This window comes from Panthera tigris, chromosome D3 (genome assembly GCF_018350195.1).
Source record: "Panthera tigris isolate Pti1 chromosome D3, P.tigris_Pti1_mat1.1, whole genome shotgun sequence".
Classification (NCBI taxonomy): Eukaryota; Metazoa; Chordata; class Mammalia; order Carnivora; family Felidae; genus Panthera; species Panthera tigris.
In genome coordinates this window covers 29,078,488-29,096,048 of record NC_056671.1, presented here as the reverse complement: position 1 = coordinate 29,096,048, position 17,561 = coordinate 29,078,488, and the positions used below count along the sequence as shown (strand labels likewise).

General features: G+C 61.8%; 2 protein-coding genes across 4 annotated transcripts in view; both read left to right on the top strand.

Moving 5' to 3' along the window:
- The window catches only part of KLHL22 (kelch like family member 22), a 41,736-nt gene extending 40,534 nt beyond the window's left edge, over positions 1–1,202 (top strand). For both annotated transcript variants that reach the window (XM_042961962.1, XM_042961963.1), the window contains exon 7: positions 241–1,202. In XM_042961962.1, coding sequence (XP_042817896.1) covers positions 241–606 — 366 coding nt within the window. In that variant the 3' untranslated portion in view covers positions 607–1,202. The remainder of the gene's footprint in view (positions 1–240) is intronic.
- Positions 1,203–5,064: 3,862 nt separating this feature from the next.
- Positions 5,065–16,885, top strand: SCARF2 (scavenger receptor class F member 2). Of its 2 annotated transcripts, none has more exons than XM_042962612.1 (11): positions 5,065–5,240; positions 10,150–10,208; positions 10,316–10,417; positions 10,610–11,129; positions 11,236–11,454; positions 11,598–11,726; positions 12,343–12,446; positions 12,530–12,647; positions 12,868–12,983; positions 14,187–14,339; positions 15,157–16,885. In XM_042962612.1, exons 1-11 carry the CDS (start codon positions 5,065–5,067, stop codon positions 16,056–16,058), a joined length of 2,598 nt encoding a protein of 865 aa, XP_042818546.1. In that variant the 3' UTR covers positions 16,059–16,885. The 2 variants fall into 2 exon arrangements, with proteins under 2 accessions (XP_042818546.1, XP_042818545.1); XM_042962611.1 differs by having other exon boundaries at positions 12,853–12,983.
- The last annotated feature ends 676 nt before the right edge of the window (positions 16,886–17,561 follow it).

Sequence of the window (17,561 nt, the reverse complement as noted above, 5' to 3'; positions counted from 1 at the left end):
ACAGGCTGGCTGAGGGCCCTGGAGGCAGGGCAGAGCCTGGTCCATGGACAGGACATTTTGACGCTGGCCCCAAATTCTTCCTCCAGGGGAGCCGGGTTTACACATAGCCTGGCTGCATCCCTCAGCCTTGATCTGAATCCAGGGCCTGGCTGAGAGTGCCGCCCTGCCCAGCTGGCCCAGGACAGGCTGGCAGCTCTGTCCCAGCAGGTGTCCAGCTTTACTCTGACCTTGGCTTTGCAGGTGGCCTGCTACAGCTGCACGTCTGGGCAGTGGTCGTCCGTCTGCCCTCTCCCAGCTGGACACGGTGAGCCTGGCATCGCTGTGCTGGACACCAGGATCTACGTGCTGGGTGGCCGCTCTCACAACCGTGGCAGCCGCACAGGCTATGTGCACATCTACGATGTGGAGAAGGACTGCTGGGAGGAGGGGCCGCAGCTGGACAACTCCATCTCGGGCCTGGCAGCCTGTGTGCTCACCCTGCCCCGCTCCCTGCTCCTCGAGCCGCCTCGTGGGACCCCTGACCGCAGCCAGGCCGACCCGGACTTTGCTTCCGAGGTGATGAGTGTGTCTGACTGGGAGGAGTTTGACAACTCGAGTGAGGACTAGGGCTCCGGCACCTGGTGTCAGAGGGAAGGTGGCAGGAGCTCTGAGGGCAGCGGGTCCTCAAGTGGTCCTTCCTGCTGGCACCGCCTGCTTGCTGGCTCCTGCCACCTATCCTTCACACCAGCCTGCCTGCCGGCCCATAGCAGTTATTTGGGGAGCTCTGCAGATCTGTGGCTGTAATTACCCTACGTTGGGGAATGCTTACAGAGGGCTCTGGTTCTCTGGAGGAGTTGACTGGGCCCACTCCTCCTCAGCTCGGACAGGGTGTGGCGTCACCAGCTGTCTTGGCCTCCCCAGTCCCTGGTTCTAGTCCCTGCTGGGCTGAGAAGGCACCCTTCTCCAAAGGGACCTGGGAACTGGCCTCACGGGTGAGGGGGCCCGGGCACATTGCGCCCCCTTCCGTGGGCAGGGAGGGGGTGGAGTGAGCCCGTTGCCTGCCTGGCATCTGGGGGTTTGAGCTATTGCAAGCTCCCTGGAGAGAGAACAGAGATACATAGAATTGCCCGAGACTGGTTCTAGTAATAAAAAAGATCCCCTACAGCTGGGCTTTTCTGACCCTATGTTGTTGACAAATGAAATAAATCCTCTTACAAAAGGTGTGAATTGTTTTTCTATGGCCATGGCCACACTCCTTTCATAGCCTGTGCAAGCCTGCCCCACCGGGCTTCCCAGGGTCAGAGCTGCTGAGTGGCAGTGGGAAGCCAGGAGCCCCCCTCTGAGGGAGAAGCACAGTACACCCCCAGCTAGAGAGGCTGTTACTGGGAAACCTGGAAACCTACCCTGGTCTGCTGACAAGTGGTCGCTTGGCCTGCTGGAGCACCTTCTCTGGTGAAGTGCTCTTCTCTGAACCTGGGTCCACCTCGATTAGCAATCTCTTGGCCCCAAGTAAAGCCCAGCCTGACATTGAGAAAACTGCCCCATGCCTGGGGAGGGAAGCCCAGTCACGATAGGCTTCCCCCAGCTTGCTGGATCTGAGTGTGGCCAGGATAGGAACGGGAGAGCTGCATTTCCTGTAGGTTCACTAGCTAGCTGAGTTCTTAGCACACCGTCTCAAGGGTCATGCTGCTACAGCGGATGGGAACCTCTCTGGGCCACCAGCGAATGGGCTGAGCTTCCAGCACCAACCTGGCTTCTCCACAGCTGAGCTTCTACCTGAACATCCTTCCCTCCTGCTGTAGTTTCTGTACTTGCAAACTCCCAACGGCAGGCCTCCCTGCCAGCAACACCCTGCTGGTGATCTGTGACTTCCCAAGTCTCCCGGGCAGAGCATGGGGACAACTGGGGCTTCTTTCTGTACCCCAGTGCCTTGCCCAGAGCCTGAGGCAGCTGGCACCCTGTCGTGGATGGAAGAGAGCAGAGAGGCAGTGTGTGCTACTTGATGGAAGGAAGAGGGTAGGATCCAGGTACCCTAAAGACTTTGGGGTGTGGGGTGAGGCCAGTGGGAATTGCTGTGCTGCTCAACACCATATGTATGATCTTCATAGCTGTCTCTTGGGGCTCGGGTACTCCTGTGCAAATATGCCCCCAATCCCTGACCACAACATGATCTCATGCCCTTACGCTTCGGGTGGCAATCCTAGTGTTGACCCTAATGGGTCACTTCTAATGGGACAGGATGGCCACATCCTTCAGTGTCCTCTCCCCTGCTCCTTTAGGGGCTCACAGTAGGAACCCAGCATTTCCTGTCTCTGCCACTACCTTGCAGGCCAGGGAGGCAGTTCCTACAGACCCCAGAGTTTCTGGGAAGGAGAAGCACCAGAAATGCCAACCCCCCTCTGCTGTCCCCCGGGCTTGCTGGTTCCATCCCCCTACCCAGAGCCATCAAGGTGCGGCCACAGCTTTATAAGAGACCTCTGCTCTTCAGGGGAGGAAAGGAGGATCTGTGAGGCCCTGTGGAGCATGGGATGGGGTAGACGCAAGTCCTGAAAGGAGTCTTGCCACTGTCCCATGTGGAGGCATTCATGGCTATCCACCACCACCCCCCACCACCCCCCCCCCCACCTCCTGTCTCAGGACCTAGGCAGCCTGGGCTCTCCAGCTTGGCAGGCTCTCAGGCCCAGCATTCATACCTTCACTCAGCTCAATGCTCATCCCTCTCTGTCTGCAAAATCCTCACCCTCTCAAGTACCCCAGGGAAGCCATCCTGGCTGGAATGGGTAGGCCCAGGCTCTGGACCCCATGGTGTGTCTTGTGTGGTTGTTAGTCTGTGGGTTCCTGTGAACCCACAGCTTCCACAGGGCACCAGGCCAGCCATAGGGATGATCACTCACCCGCATTTCTCCATCTCCTGATAGGGATGTGGTGGCTGGGACAGACATGGGCCTTGCACTTGACACCTGAACTTGACATCGACTAGGAGGTGGCCATGATGGGACACATGTAGGGGACTGTGGGTCTTGAGTGAGATGAGGCTAGGGACAGTTCTGCGGGCAGTGGGGGGCAGTCAGATGTGATTAGAAAGACTATTCTGGATCATAAACTGATGGGTAGGTAGAGATTTGAAACATTCATGAAGTCTTGCTGATGGCATGGATTGGGGGCATCATCCAGCTGGTGCCCTTCCCAGAGGTGGGAATTTGGGGGTGGCAAGCAGTTCTGAGGGAAGGGAAAGAAGAGGATGGAGTTTGAGATATCTGTACATGAACTCAGCCCAGCTGGGGTGAATGCCCAAAGCCCTGGGGCCTGTGCCTCTAAAGCCAGGAGCTGGGCTACCACAAGCTGCTGGGTAGACCCTGCAGCCACATGGGCCTCTTTTGGCCTCTGTTGCTGGCAGGCTACAGGGGCCTCCATGGGAAGGGCCCTAGCACTGGGAGGGTGCTTCTGAGGTCAGGGCCGTGCCCAGGCGGAGCTGCCCACAAGTGGTCAGCCTGTTTACTTGTCTCCAAGAAGTGTTTGTGATCTCAGGGGTGCAACTTCCCCTTCCAGTCCACCCAGCTCACCTGCCTCTGGCTTCCCTCCTTCACCAGCAAGGCTGAGGGAAGGGCCCCAACCCCTGAAGCTCCCTACCCTGCTCTTCCCATCTCACCCTCCTCTGACCTGCCCTGGACAGGTCTCCCTTCCAGCCAGCTTGGTGATGCCCACAGTCTTGGGCCTTCCAATGGCCATGTTTCCAAGTCCCTCCTTTGGGCCACCTTCTACTTGGATCACCTCCACATAAGTGAGGAAGGACACTGCCTCTCCCTCCTCAGGGAGTCTGTATTCAGCCTGCTCTTCAAGAGAAGACAGGTGCCCCCTCCTGCACAGGTCCTCCCACCAACTCCCAAGTCTGCAAAAGACAAGCTCATCTTTGCTGGGACCAGGATGCCCCCCTTTTATTCCACCCCCAGGCCTGTCTACCTTTCCTGTTCCATGGGTCCTGTGATTGGGTCTGTGCCCCAGAGCACTGGCCACCCTTCTGCTTCCTGGGCCCAGATTTCCTCTTCCTCCCTGTCCCCCTAGGCCCTGTTCCTCTCAACTCACCCCCTCCACCCAACTGCCCCTGCTCCGTTCTATGCTGTCACCCCCATTCTTCCTGATGCAGGAACCCCCAGGCCTCCACCCTTGACTCCATCTTTTGGACTTTTCCGCTGGTGATCCAATAGCCTTCTCAATTAGAATTCTTCAACCAGGCTCACCTTTCACCCCTGGACAGGATTACAGGGTCTCAGTCCTGGAATACTCCCGTCTCCTCCCTCTGCCTTTGCCCCCACCTGCATTTACCTCCACCTTCTATCCGAGCCCACTGTTGGGCCATGCTACTGTCCGGGTACGTGTGCAGTCCGTACCTACGAAGACACCCGTTGCCCAGGCCTCAAGTCCAGAGCGAGTTGACCCATAGGCCTCAAGCATCCTGTTCGGCTGTCCTCTGCAAGGTTTGCACGAAGTGAGCAGAAGGAGCCGACAGAACAACCCAGCTCTACAAGGGCTTTGCGTCGGGGAGCAGAGGCCGGCTTGCGGCCTTGACCCGGGCACTCTTTGGGCCGCCCTCCCCCGGCCGGTTCCGAGGTCCTGGGGGACGAGGGAGCTTCCGTGAGTTGCGTCCTCATCCCCACCCCCTTTCCCACCCCGGGCCTGGCTGCGCATTGAACGCGCAGGGGCAGCTTCTCTGGTGGGTGGTTGGAGAGGGAGCGGAAAGGCTCGCGGACAGGGGATTCCTTGGGCGCCCCCCCTCCCTCGCGCTGGCCCCTCCCTCTTTCAAAGCTCCGCGGGCCTCCTCCAAGTTCGCCCCCAAGTTTGCTAGCGGCCGCGTGGGGGCGGGGGCCGCGCGGAGGGGCGGTGGCGCGGCCGGAGGGTGGGGTCTGGCGCGCGGGGCGGGCGCTGCCGCCTGGCCGGCCGCGGCTGGCCCGGGATCAGGGAGCCGATGTGGAATTTCCTGCCCGGCCCGGCGCCCCTCCTGCCGCCCCCCGCCCGGCCGCGCACTCCGCTTCCGGCCGCTCTCGCTGCGGCCGCACCCGCGCCCGCCCCGCGCCTGCCCCGCGCCGCATGGAGGGCGCAGGGCCCCGGGGGGCCGGGCCGGCGCGGCGCCGGGGAGCCGGGGGGCCGCCGTCGCCGCTGCTGCCACCGCTGCTGCTGCTGCTGCTGCTGCTCTGGCTGCTGCCCGGCCCCGCGGCGTCCCAGGAGCTGAACCCGCGCGGCCGCAACGTGTGCCGTGCTCCCGGGTAGGAGCCCGGCCTGGCTGGGGGAGGGGGTCGAGGGGGACGCTAGGGGCCGAGGGGAGGGGGCACCCGGGACCTTCCTAAGCTAAACGCTCTAGACCTTTTCGCCGCCCTCGCCGACGCAGACTCCTCTCCAGGCCGAGCCTGGGCACCGGGCCACAACGGTGCATCCGAGGATACCCCAGACGAGAAGTCAGTCGATGGGAGAACGGAGTGCAGTAGGCGCCCCGAAGGGTGACAGACGGTGTCTGAGATTTCAGACCTTGAAAAAGGAACCCTTGGGCCAGGTTGTGAAGGCCATAGGGAGAAGTCGGGGAAGGGCATTCCAAGCAGATGGAAGAGTATGTGCAAAGTGCAAAGGCCCCAGGCACGAGTGTGGCTCGAGGCGGGAGGGAGGGTGAGGGCCGAGTGGAGATGGAGCAGCACTCCTGAGAGGTGGGAGCCGACGCATCTTGAGGCTGGCAGGACTCGGAAGGACAGATTTGTATCTTAGAGGCAGGCGCGGGTGGGAGGAGGATGGTGATGGAGCTCGCACTGAGGAGCCTGCGCTCAGAGTGGACCAGAAGCGGGATTCAAAAAGACAATGACGTGCACCACGGTCGGAAAGATGTGGAAATCCCGGTGGGGATTCTGGGTGCGCGGAAGGGCCGCGCAGACGGGACGCCACGAGGTGTCGGTTGGGGAAGCCAGCGTGGGACAGGCAATGGGCAGGCCCCGCGGAAAAGCGGCGGGCCGAAGATCTTGCCTGGAGGGAAAAGAGCGGAGGACAGACGCTAGGAGTGGGCGCAGAGGTCAGAGGACTTGGTCGGCCGGTCAGGGGCCACAGCGAGGTCAAGAACAACTCCGCTCTCGGGATCAAGGAGCTGGCGTATGGGGGTGCCTTGGTGCAAGTTGGGGGGCGCCGCGCGGGTGGGAAGCTGGAGAGGCGGCCTCGGGACTCCGGTCTGGGTTCCGTCGGGGGGCCCTGAGCCGCAGGGCTATGGGAGGCCGCGTCCGGGGGCTTGGCAGTCGCCGCAGACAAGGGGCTGCAAGGGGGCCGCGCGGGGTTTCCGAGCTCGGATCCCGCGGCGCACAGACCCCTCCCCACTGTGAGCCCCGCCTCCGGGGCGGGGGCCGGCCTGGCCCGCCATCTGCTTCACATCGACGCCGCCGCCGCCGCCGCCGCCGCCTCCCGGGCCTCCCCGGCCCCAGGAATGCAGTGGCAGTGGCGGGCGGGGCCGTGCCTGGAGAGGGGGAGGGCGCGATCGCTGACGGCCTTGTCTCTCCGCCTCAGTCCTCCTTCCCCGATGGGGCTCCGTGCTGGGGGATCCGGTGGCAGGCTCAAGCTGTCGGGAGCCTGAGCCCTTCGCTCCATGTCCGGTTGCCTGGACGCCTCCCCATGAGGCGGCCTGTTTCAGTAGCCCAGAGCCCGGAGTTGAATTTCGGAGCCAGATGCCACCTCTCCCCGCCTGTGTGGACTGGGAACAAATCGCTTAACCTCTCTGAGCCTGACTCTGACCCTGTCAAATGGGGTTAGTGGTGGTGTCCCCCTCATGGGGTGTAGAGGGGAAGACTGATTTTGTGTGGAGCTGGTTAATGGGAAGGACGGCCACTCTGGGCACTGTCCACTCAGGGTCTGGGCCATCTCTTTCAATACCCTTCCAAGGCTCCCACCCGCGGTTCCTTTTCCCCAGAGGCAGGAGAACCTGAAGAGGGGAGCGGATGGGCAGCCAGTAAAATCCCATGCACCTACTGTGATTGGAGCAGCCATACAGCAGCCAGGACAAATGTCACTGTCCTCGCAGTGGAGGAGACTTACAGAAAGTCATCTGATATTTAGCAAGTGCTGGGTAGGAGGTGTTCAGTTGGGGAGCGCTGTATTCTTTAGGGTGATCTAGGGAGACCCATGGGGAGGTGATGAGTAGTCAGAGGTTTGCAGGAGAGGAGGTGGAGCCCTGCAGTGCCTGGGGCAAGGCTCTAAGTGCAAAGGGCTTGTTGGAAGTGCAGAAAAGAGCCATGGGGGCGGGGCAGAGCCTCGGAGGAGGATGGTGGAGGAGAAGAATGAGGATGGGCAGGCCACAGTGGGTCTTTTTCTCTGAGGGACACGGGAGCCCCCAGGGGCTTTACACCCAGGAGGGGTGGGATCTGACCATGTTCAGCTGCCAGGTGGCAGATGAACAGGGCTTACTTAGGCGGGTAAAAGGGAGAACCAGTTAGGAAGTCATCCAGGAGAAACCAGGGAGAGCGAGGTGGGCTCTCACAAGGCTTGGGCAGAGCAGGGAGAAGTGGCTCATCCCTTCTTAGATCCAGTTTGGAGAATAGAGCGGCATGGTTCCCTATGAATCAGGTGTGTGCTGTGAGTGGAGTCTCAGTCACCACAGAGTGGGTGCTCTGGGGTTTCAGCCTCCCCACCTGCAAGGATGGAGCTACCTGAGATGGGGAAGTCTCCTCTGGGGGGAGGCTAGGAGTTCAGTCTGGGGAGGTGGGCCCCACTGGAAAGAGGGCTCTGAGCATTTGCAGTGCCTCATCTAGATGTGACCCAGGGGAGCATCCTGAGGGAGTGGACAGAGGAGAGGTAAGGACAAAGCCAAGGAGGGGGACAGAAACCAGAGGAGGGGTGTCCACGGGGCAGGTGGAAAGCAGGGGAGTATGGGATTCCAGGTGATGGTGGGCAGAGGAGCCTCCAGGCTGGATTGGAGAGAGAATGAGGACAGACATTGGCACAGTGAGCAAGCAGTTCAGTTCTTTGAAACGGGTGCTTTGCTGTGGGTTCAAGATCACACGGTTTGAATCATGGCAGTTTTGTTTACAGTGACTGTGATCTCTAGAGGGGGCAGCCCGAAGCAAGGCGTGCTTGCTAAGGGGCCTGGCCCGACCTGCAGCCTGGCTCCTGAGGGTCTCACCAACTTACAGTTTGAGTGTGGGAACTGTCCCCTGCACCAGGCCATTTTTCTCCTCATCTCAGTTTTGTAAGTTCTTGAGAGGGTGGGCTTGCCACCTGTCTTGTCTGCCAACCCGTCCCAGAAGGAAAAGCAGCTATCCCATAGGCTCCTCCTCATGCTCTTGCTGAATTCCCATGGGGCTCCCTCCTTGCTGGGGTAGAGGGTGTTAGCTCTGCTGGGGTGGGACCTGGGTGCCTCCCATGGTGGGGGTGAACTTAGGTGAACTCAGGGGGCTTCCTGGAGCCTGCACAGCATGGACTGGAGAGCAGACTACAGCCTTGGCTGAGCTCTTAGTTTGTGCTTTCCGAATACTCCAGCCAGATCCATGGGCCCCTTTCTATAAATAAGGAGTCTGAAGGTCAGAGAGGTTAAGTTCTGTGCCCAAAGTCACACAGGCATCAAATCCAGCTTAGTGTGGCCCTAACACCAGACTCCTAGCCACAGAGCCATGTGGCCAGGGCAGAAAGTGGTCAGTGCTTCCAGGGCCATCACCATCCCAGCTGGCCAGCTGGCAAGGCCGCCTACACAAGGGACACCTACAGAGGCTCCCCACCCAGAAACCTGGGCTCAGAACTGGCAGAAAAGGCAGGAGGGTGATAGGCTGGCAGACCTGGCTCTCCCCTGAAGATGGGCATGTATGCATCCTGCGGCCAGGCTGGGTGGGTGGAAAAGCCTGGTGAGGGGTGCGGGAAAGCCAAGCCTGCTTTGTGTTTCTGGGTCTGGTTTCCAGTTTCATTTGTGGAAAATAAGCTGGGCCCATCCCTTGCAGGCTGGGATTTTATGATTCCTGTTCCCAAGGTTCCTCATCTTTGGACTGAGGGAGAATCAAACTGTTTGGGGGCGGGGGGGGGGCATCCCAGGTGTGGCATTGTTCTCTGCTGGGGAAAGGATAGGGGGCATTTTGAAGGGCACAATACGGACATCTGCAGCCTTTCCCTTCCCAGCTGGTCCCACCCACCAGGGTCTCACGCCTCCTCCTTACTGCCTCCCAACACCACTTCCTGGTTCTAGATCAGACTCCTGAAGGGGCATACTCCTTTTCTCAAATAGCAATAGCTGCTCTGTGACTTCAGGATCTGGGTGAAGTTCTAGGTCTGCTGGGACCCACGAACCTGCAGCCTGAGTGTCCATTCCTTCTTCTCAGCCTCCTTTGTTCCCCAAATGTGGACACATCCCCTGTGAACCCCCACTCGCCCTCTCGAGTGGCACCTTTCACTCTGGCAGGGCCTCCAAACTTTTGTGCCCAGGGGTTTGGGAGGCTGTACTATCCTGAAATGCAACAGTTCTGTTATTTACCTCCTACTGAGCTAACGTCATGTACCTTGTAAAACCAAATAAAATTACAATAAGATGTTTAAAACACATAAGTAGATGCTCTAATATCTCCTCCCTCCATTCCAAGTCTTGCCCTTGTGCTCTGGAGCCCTCACTGTTTTGCTTTCCTTGCTGTCATGGAGGACTCCCAGGGTATGCCCTGCCCCTCCACCGAGTGGACACCAACTGGGTATCCAGGTGTGCCTGTCAGGCCCCACCAGTCCCAGCTGTCCAGGTCACAGCTAGATTTTGACACCCATCTGGCCGGACCCCCACCTCCAGTGATGTCACTTTAAGCAGGTCCTGGAGACTCAAGGACCTCTCTCACCAGCCCATTCTGGGACACCTGGGGTTCTTTTCTCAGGCCTAGTTGGAGTGGGGGTGGATCACAGAGGAGTTAGGTGGAATGGGGAGGGGAGGGAAGACCCTTTATAGAAGGGACTGAGAAGTTCTTGGAGGTTAGATCTCTTGGTGGTCTGCCCTCTGCGGCTTCCCATTGTCTGCTCCCCAGGGCTGGAGTGTGTGTCTTATTTGCTGGAAATCTGAACCTACAACAGTACCTGGCATATGGCAAGACCTCCATAACCACCTCCCCAGGGCAGGGTGGATGTTGCTGGGGAGCCCTAGCAAGGACAGGGGTTGGGGCTCAGGCTCAGGAGCTCTTTCTTTGCCTGCAGCTCTCAGGAGCCCACGTGCTGCACCGGCTGGAAGCAGCAGGGGGACGAGTGTGGGGTCGGTGAGTGGGGCACACTGGGGACCTGGGCAGGGGGTGGGGGCACGGAGAGGAGGAGGGGATAGTGTGGGGGCATCACACGCGGCAGCTGAGACCCGTTTTGTCCGCAGCGGTGTGCGAAGGCAACTCCACGTGTTCGGAGAATGAGGTGTGCGTGCGGCCTGGCGAGTGCCGCTGCCGCCATGGCTACTTCGGTGCCAACTGCGACACCAGTGAGCTAGGATCCGGGTGGGCGCTGGGGAGTGGGGCAGAGCCTGTGAGTGGGAGCGGTCTGATCCGGGAAAGGAATCCAGCATGGGGGGAGGGTCCCCAAAGGCGGAGGGCGGGACGCGGGTAGGTTCTGGCTGGATCTGGGCTCCCTCGAGAGCACCCTGGCCTCACACCCTTTCCGTCCGCTCCTGCAGAGTGCCCGCGCCAGTTCTGGGGCCCCGACTGCAAGGAGCTGTGTATCTGCCACCCGCATGGGCAGTGCGAGGATGTGACAGGCCAGTGTACGTGTCACGCGCGGCGCTGGGGCGCACGCTGCGAGCATGCGTGCCAGTGCCAACACGGCGTGTGCCACCCGCGGAGCGGCGCGTGTCGCTGCGAGCCTGGCTGGTGGGGCGCTCAGTGCGCCAGCGCGTGCTACTGCAGCGCCACGTCGCGCTGCGACCCACAGACGGGCGCGTGCCTGTGCCACGCAGGCTGGTGGGGCCGCAGCTGCAACAATCAGTGCGCCTGCAACACATCGCCGTGCGAGCAACAGAGCGGCCGCTGCCAGTGCCGCGAGCGTACATTCGGCGCGCGCTGCGAGCGCTACTGCCAATGCTTTCGCGGCCGCTGCCACCCTGTGGACGGCACGTGCGCCTGCGAGCCGGGCTACCGTGGCAAGTACTGCCGGGAGCCGTGCCCTGCCGGCTTCTACGGCCTGGGCTGCCGCCGCCGGTAAGCTCGGGCCCCGGGCTGGGGAGGGGAGGAGGGGGGCGGAGCGCCGAAGGGGACCGGGGTGAGGTGGCTCTGGGCCCCGCCTAGCCTCCCGCCCCTTCCCCAGATGCGGCCAGTGCAAGGGCCAGCAGCCTTGCACGGTGGCCGAGGGCCGCTGCCTGACATGCGAGCCAGGCTGGAACGGCACCAAGTGTGACCAGCCATGCGCCACCGGCTTCTACGGCGAGGGCTGCGGCCACCGCTGCCCGCCGTGCCGCGACGGGCATGCCTGCAACCACGTCACCGGCAAGTGCACGCGCTGCAACGCGGGCTGGATCGGCGACCGGTGAGCAAGCAGCCCATGCCCGAACGTATCCCAGGCACGCAGCCCCAGCCCCGCCAATCCCCGAATGCTCTCCGCGGAGCGCAATATGGGCTTTTGGTTTGTTTGCTTCCGTTTCCACTGACTCCCTCTCCCCGCGTTCCGAGGTGCGAGACCAAGTGCAGCAATGGCACTTACGGCGAGGACTGTGCATTCGTGTGCGCCGATTGCGGCAGCGGCCACTGCGACTTCCAGTCGGGGCGTTGCCTGTGCAGCCCCGGCGTCCATGGGCCCCAGTGAGTGCCCAGGGACCCAAAGGGGGTTAGGGGATATGTACTCCTCACAGGGCTCCAGCTACACCCCAGGTGCTGCTATGGTGACCGACTAACTGAGACCCGACTAGACTAGGCCCTTCAGCCTAGGTCCGCTTACCACAGCTAGGGAGTCCTGTCAGACTCTTTGGGGCCATTTCCTGCTCTGGTGTGTAGCCCGTGCTCAGAGAAGGGGTTGGCAACCAGTTCGGCCTGTGGTCAGTGGGCTCCTGAGGACTGCACGACTGAGGTGACCCCAAGCTGGTGCAGACAAAGCAGAGACCTCCACTTATAGCCAAGAGCCTGGTCTGGCAGCCCCTCTTCTCACCCACCCAAGAGTCGGCCCCAGAAGTGGACACTGAGTCCGGGTGACCACAGGCCCTGTCTCCCAGACCCCATCCCGCTGGTTGTGCAACATATCATTTCCAAAACATTGATCGTTCAGTGTGTGCCTGGCGGTGGTGGTGGGCGTCAAACCCCAGAGAATGGAGTTAGAGAACCTGGCTCTGGAACCCGGGCTGGCTCGCGGCAGGGGCGAAGGCAGGTGGCATCATGGGGTGGGGGGGCTGCTGTGGCCCTCCCTGATCCCGTGTCCCCGTAGCTGTAACCTGACGTGTCCGCCTGGGCTCCATGGCGTGGACTGCGCCCAGGCCTGCAGTTGCCACGAGGACTCGTGTGACCCGGTCACTGGTGCCTGCCGCCTGGGTGAGTGGTCGAGGGGGACATCGTATTGAGGGGGACGCAAGGGGTACCGGCACCCACGCTGACCCCGGTGCCCTCCCATACAGAGACCAACCAGCGCAAGGGCGTGATGGGCGCGGGGGCGTTGCTTGCCCTGCTCCTCGGCCTGCTGCTCTCGCTGCTCGGCTGCTGCTGCGCCTGCCGCGGCAAGGACCCGGCGCGCCGGTGAGGCCCGACGTCGTCCCGCTGTCTCGGGTTCAGGCCGAACTCTCAGTGGCACTGCGCGCCCTTCCCTAGGCCGCTCCAGGCCCCTGCTCCGCCCGGGGGTGTGGCATTGCCTATCTTTAGCTCAGGCCCCGCCCTTCCTGTGTCTGGGCTCCAGCAGAGATCAAACTGTCCCATCCAGGCCCCGCCCCACCCCTTTACTCAGGCCCCGCCCCCGCAGGGAGCTCACGCTCGGGAGGAAGAAGGCGCCGCAGCGACTGTGCGGGCGCTTCAGCCGCATCAGCATGAAGCTGCCCCGGATCCCGCTCCGCAGGCAGAAGCTGCCGAAGGTTGTAGGTAAGGATATCCGCACGGGGTCTCTGGGGGAACACTTCCCGATGCAGGAGGCTGTTGGGAAATGGGTGTGAAGGAGTCGGTGTAGGAAATGCGGGCCTTGAGTGTTGGTGTGGGTGGGCTGGGGAGGGATGGAAAGAGGGTCTCCTGAGGTAGGCGAGCCCGGGGAGGAAGGACGGAGTCCTTGGTGTGCAGGCAAATGTGGGAGGTTTGGGCCCTGTCTGGGTGAGTGACGGTGATTGCATCTGGAGTGTGTGGACATGCTGGTGGGCAGAACCCCTACAATCTGTAGCAGTGCACTAGAAGTCTTGGTGGGTAGCTGCAGGTGAACCGGGGTTGGGGCAGGGGAAACTTGTGCATGGAAATGCCCTATCACAGGGAGCACTCCTCGCCCCCCCCCCCCTGCCCACCTAGATCCCCTGCAGTGCTCTGGGTCCTTCCTGGAAAGTGGGCAGGCTGGTCTCCAGACTCTCAACCCTAAGTCAGGACTCCACGTGCAGACTCTCTCCGTCTGCACCGACACACCAGGAGTGGACTCCCTTTTTGCTATTTGTTTCTGAAGATGAAGGGAGATAAAGATGGTGACAGCTGAGAAAACCCCTTGGCCCACTCAGCAGAGTGTGATCTGTGGACACAGGTGTGGGGCTGGACCCCACATCACAACTGTGAAAGGCAGATAGGCCAGCCGGCCTCTGAGATTCCCCCACTTGTTGGGGCTAGGCCCCGGGGGTTCAGTCTGCTGAAATGGGCTGAGCCAAATGGTGGCCTCACCACTGCACATTTGAGCTGGGAAAAAAACAAAACAAAACAAAACAAAACAAAAAAACCTCATGTCTTTCTGGGTCCTACAGGGCAGGGTCCAAACATGGCTTGGAGGCCCTGATGGCCTGTCCCAGCCAGGTGTTCTCTCCAGTCCTCTCTTTCCAATGCTTCAGCCCATCCTTGTTCAGCTCTCTAGCAGCACACACTAACCCTGCACCTTTGACTACGTTGTTTCCCCTTATTTCTTTTTACTAGTTCACTTCTACCCATTCTCCCATCTTGTTTTGGTCTAGTGTCACTCTGCCTGGTGAATTGCCTGCTCCACCCACAGTCTTAGGATAGGACTGTTCTTGGTTACTCTGTCATTTGTTGCAGGAGGGCTAGTGAGGGCACAGGCTGGAACAGGGCAGGGCCCCTGGCAGCTGTGCCTCCCTCCTTCCCCAGTGGCCCACCACGACCTGGATAACACACTCAACTGCAGCTTCCTGGAGCCACCCTCAGGGCTGGAGCAGCCCTCTCCATCATGGTCCTCCCGGGCCTCCTTCTCTTCCTTTGACACCACTGATGAAGGCCCTGTGTACTGTGTACCCCATGAAGGTGAGCACTGCTCTGCTTGGGCCTCCCTCCAGCCCAGTGAAATGTTTCAGCTGAAAAGGTTTCTGTGCTTTGAGGGACGGGCAGCACGGGAGGAAGGGCGTGGTGATATTCCTAGCTAGGGGTTGGACACAGAGCTGAGGCTGCAGAATGGGGTTCTGTGCTGCTCAGCGCTGGGCTGGGATAGGGTCTGGGGAGGTGGGTGGGCTCTTCTGTCTCTAGCCACAGCCCAGATTCACTTCTTTGGGAGACCGTTCATAGAGAAGGTTCTGGGCCTGGGTAGAAGATGGCAGAGGAGATAGGAGCAGGGGTCTATGGGATATGGGGGCACACTTATGCCTGAAGCTTTGGCCCAAAAACACCTGGAAGGAGCTTGACTAGCTATGGCCTTGGCCTCTCTCCTTTCCTATCCCCCTGGGTGACCTTGAGCAGGCGACTAACCTCTCTGAGCCTTAGAAACCTTATCTCTTTATGAGGAATAATGAATCACCTAGCAGGTGTTCCAGAATCATATCTGATGATCCGACTTCCCCTCCCACTCGGGTTTGGGGATGTGGTGGGAAGGGATGCAAGGCCAGGCCCAGGTTGGGGCTTCAGCCTCAGGAACGTGCCCTTCATTCCCCAGGACCAGGCCTCACACCCTGGGTCTCAGAACTAAGTTTGTGGTTGAAGCTATGATTTCGCCAGGCATGTCTGGATACCAGGGCGACTGAGCATCAGCTGGGGCGGGGAAGAGGAGGAAAGGCAGGGTTTTGCTTGAAGGCTGGATGGCCCAGCTCTCTGTGGAGGCCGTGACTGCCAGCTCTTCTTCCCTTGTCAGAGACCGCAACGGAGAGCAGGGACGCGGAGCCCCCCACATCCCCTTCGGAGGCACTGGCGTCATCCCCCGCGCTGGTAACCACGCTGGCTTCCGCAGAGGAGGCGACGCCCTTCCCCCCGTCCTCTGACAGCGAGCGGTCGGCATCCAGCGTGGAGGGGCCCGGCGGGGCGCTGTATGCGCGCGTGGCCCGGCGCGAGGCCCGGCCGGCCCGGGCCCGGGGCGAGGCTGGAGGCCTGTCGCTTTCGCCATCTCCCGAGCGCAGGAAGCCGCCTCCACCCGACCCTGCCACCAAGCCCAAGGTGTCCTGGATCCACGGCAAGCACGGCGCCGCTGCCGGTGCGCCTTCTCCGCCACTCTCGGGACCCGAGGCTGCGCCCAGCCCCACCAAGAGGAAACGGACGCCCAGCGACACGTCGGCGCGGCCGGATGAGCCCAGCAGTCCCCGGGCCCGTGACCCGACGCCTCGGTCCCCGGGGCTGGCGGAGGAGGGGCCTGCCCTCGCCTCCCCCTCGCCGCCTAGGGCTCGGGCGCGGGGCCGCGGCCCTGGCCTCTCAGAGCCCACGGACGCTGGCGGTCCCCCGCGCGGAGCGCCCGAGGTCGCCTCCATGCTGGCCGCGGAGCTGCGCGACAAGACTCGCAGCCTGGGCCGCGCCGAAGGGGCTACGGTCGCGCAGGGCCCCCGAGAGAAGCCGGCGCCGCCGCAGAAGGCCAAGCGATCGGTGCTGCCCTCCTCGCCTGCCCGCGCGTCCCCCGCGCTTGAGGCCCCGGGGCCCGAGAAGGCGGCAGCCGGCGCGCCCGCGCCAGACACCCCCAGGAAGAAGACCCCCATCCAGAAGCCGCCGCGCAAGAAGAGCCGGGAAGCGGCGGGCGACCTGGGCAGGGCGGGCGCGCCCACCCTGTAGCAGGCGGCAGCCCGGCCGTGCCCGCAGATTCCCCAGGCTTAGAAGCGCTGCTTGCCACCCCGCGTAATGCGCCAGCCCGGCGCGCCCCGCGGCGGCCCGGGCACGGCGGCCTCCTGGGGCTTCGTACGGGAGCAGCCAGGCGGGAGGCTGGGTCTCATTGGCTCAGGCTCCAGCGGCGGCTCCTGGATTGGAGCACTGCTCTCGGGCGGGAAGGCCCCATTCCATTGGTCGAGGCCTGACAGGAGCTTAGCTGGCGATTTCCTTCCCATTGGCCGAGGGCTCCGACCAGTCAGGGTCTCAAAGGCCGAAGACAGGAGGGTTCGGCCTAGAGATCACCTCTTACGGGCCCAGAGTGCACTCGGCCGGGGCTGCCTTCTCATTGGTCGAGGCCAGAAGCATTTCTGTCTCGACTGCCTCATTGGCCAAGGCCTGGCGCCTCTGGCTGGAGGGCTTTTGATCGTAGCCGAGGGCTACTTCCCTGGCCAGGCCTCAGGGCATCTGGTTGTCTGGAGCCTGGGGAGGAGAGCTGGTCTCTGCTCCTCAAAGGGCTCAGCGTCCCCGGGGCCCGGCCTGGCCCCCCACTGCCCCTCCCTGCGCCCCCAGCCCCAGCCTCCCTAGCCCCGGCCCCTCAGCTGTCGAGCTGGTTTTGATGGCCTCCCACCACCCCACATGCCGCGGGAATCCGAAGGGCAACTCCAGTAGCCCGAGGAGATGTATTTATAGGCCCCCGGCAGGGCTGCTCCCACCCCATCCGGGTGCCCCAGGATGGGCTCCTCCCGGCAGGGGCTTGGCCAAAGCTTTCTTAATAAAGTGCCTTTTTTTTCTCCTGTGCTTTGCCTGCTTCCTATCTCACCTTCCTCCTGCAAGGTTCCTTCCTCAGAGAATTTGTGTGACCTTTTCTAGCTTGCACTCACCCACAAGACTCCTCTACCTAAGCAGAACCTGGAAGCCCACGTGTGGCTCTCCAGGGGCTAAGCTGGATGTGGGTTGTGTCCATCCGCCCATCATTTCTTTATCAAGTTTATTGGGCACCCACCTTGGGCCACTCCATTCTCAACTAGCAGCCTGGGAGTCCCTTGGCTACAGGGAGCTTGTACGTGGGGCTGACCTGTGCTGCTCCCAGTGGCCACTGCTGTTACACTTGGGGGCACCGAGCTGTTTGGTGTGGCTGGGAGAGGTCAGAGGCTGGGGCCAGGGGCAGTGGGCCACAGGCACAGCTCCAGCAGGGCCTCACCAGGCACAAACAAGATGGTCTGGCCCTGCACAGAGCCCTGCTGTCTGCCTCAATGGGCTCCTTGTCCTCAGCCGGAAACTCTCACCCGCCCGCCCTCCCCACCAGGCTGAGGGAGGTGGGGGAGAGGGAAGGGAGCGTGCCTGGCCCAGAGCCCTGGCTGGCCTCGCAGGCAGTCCCTGCTCTGGCCTGGCCTTTTATCTGTGACCATTTGCCGCACCCCCCCCCCCCCCCCGCCCCAATGTCTTCACTGCTTCTGGCCCTCAGGCAGG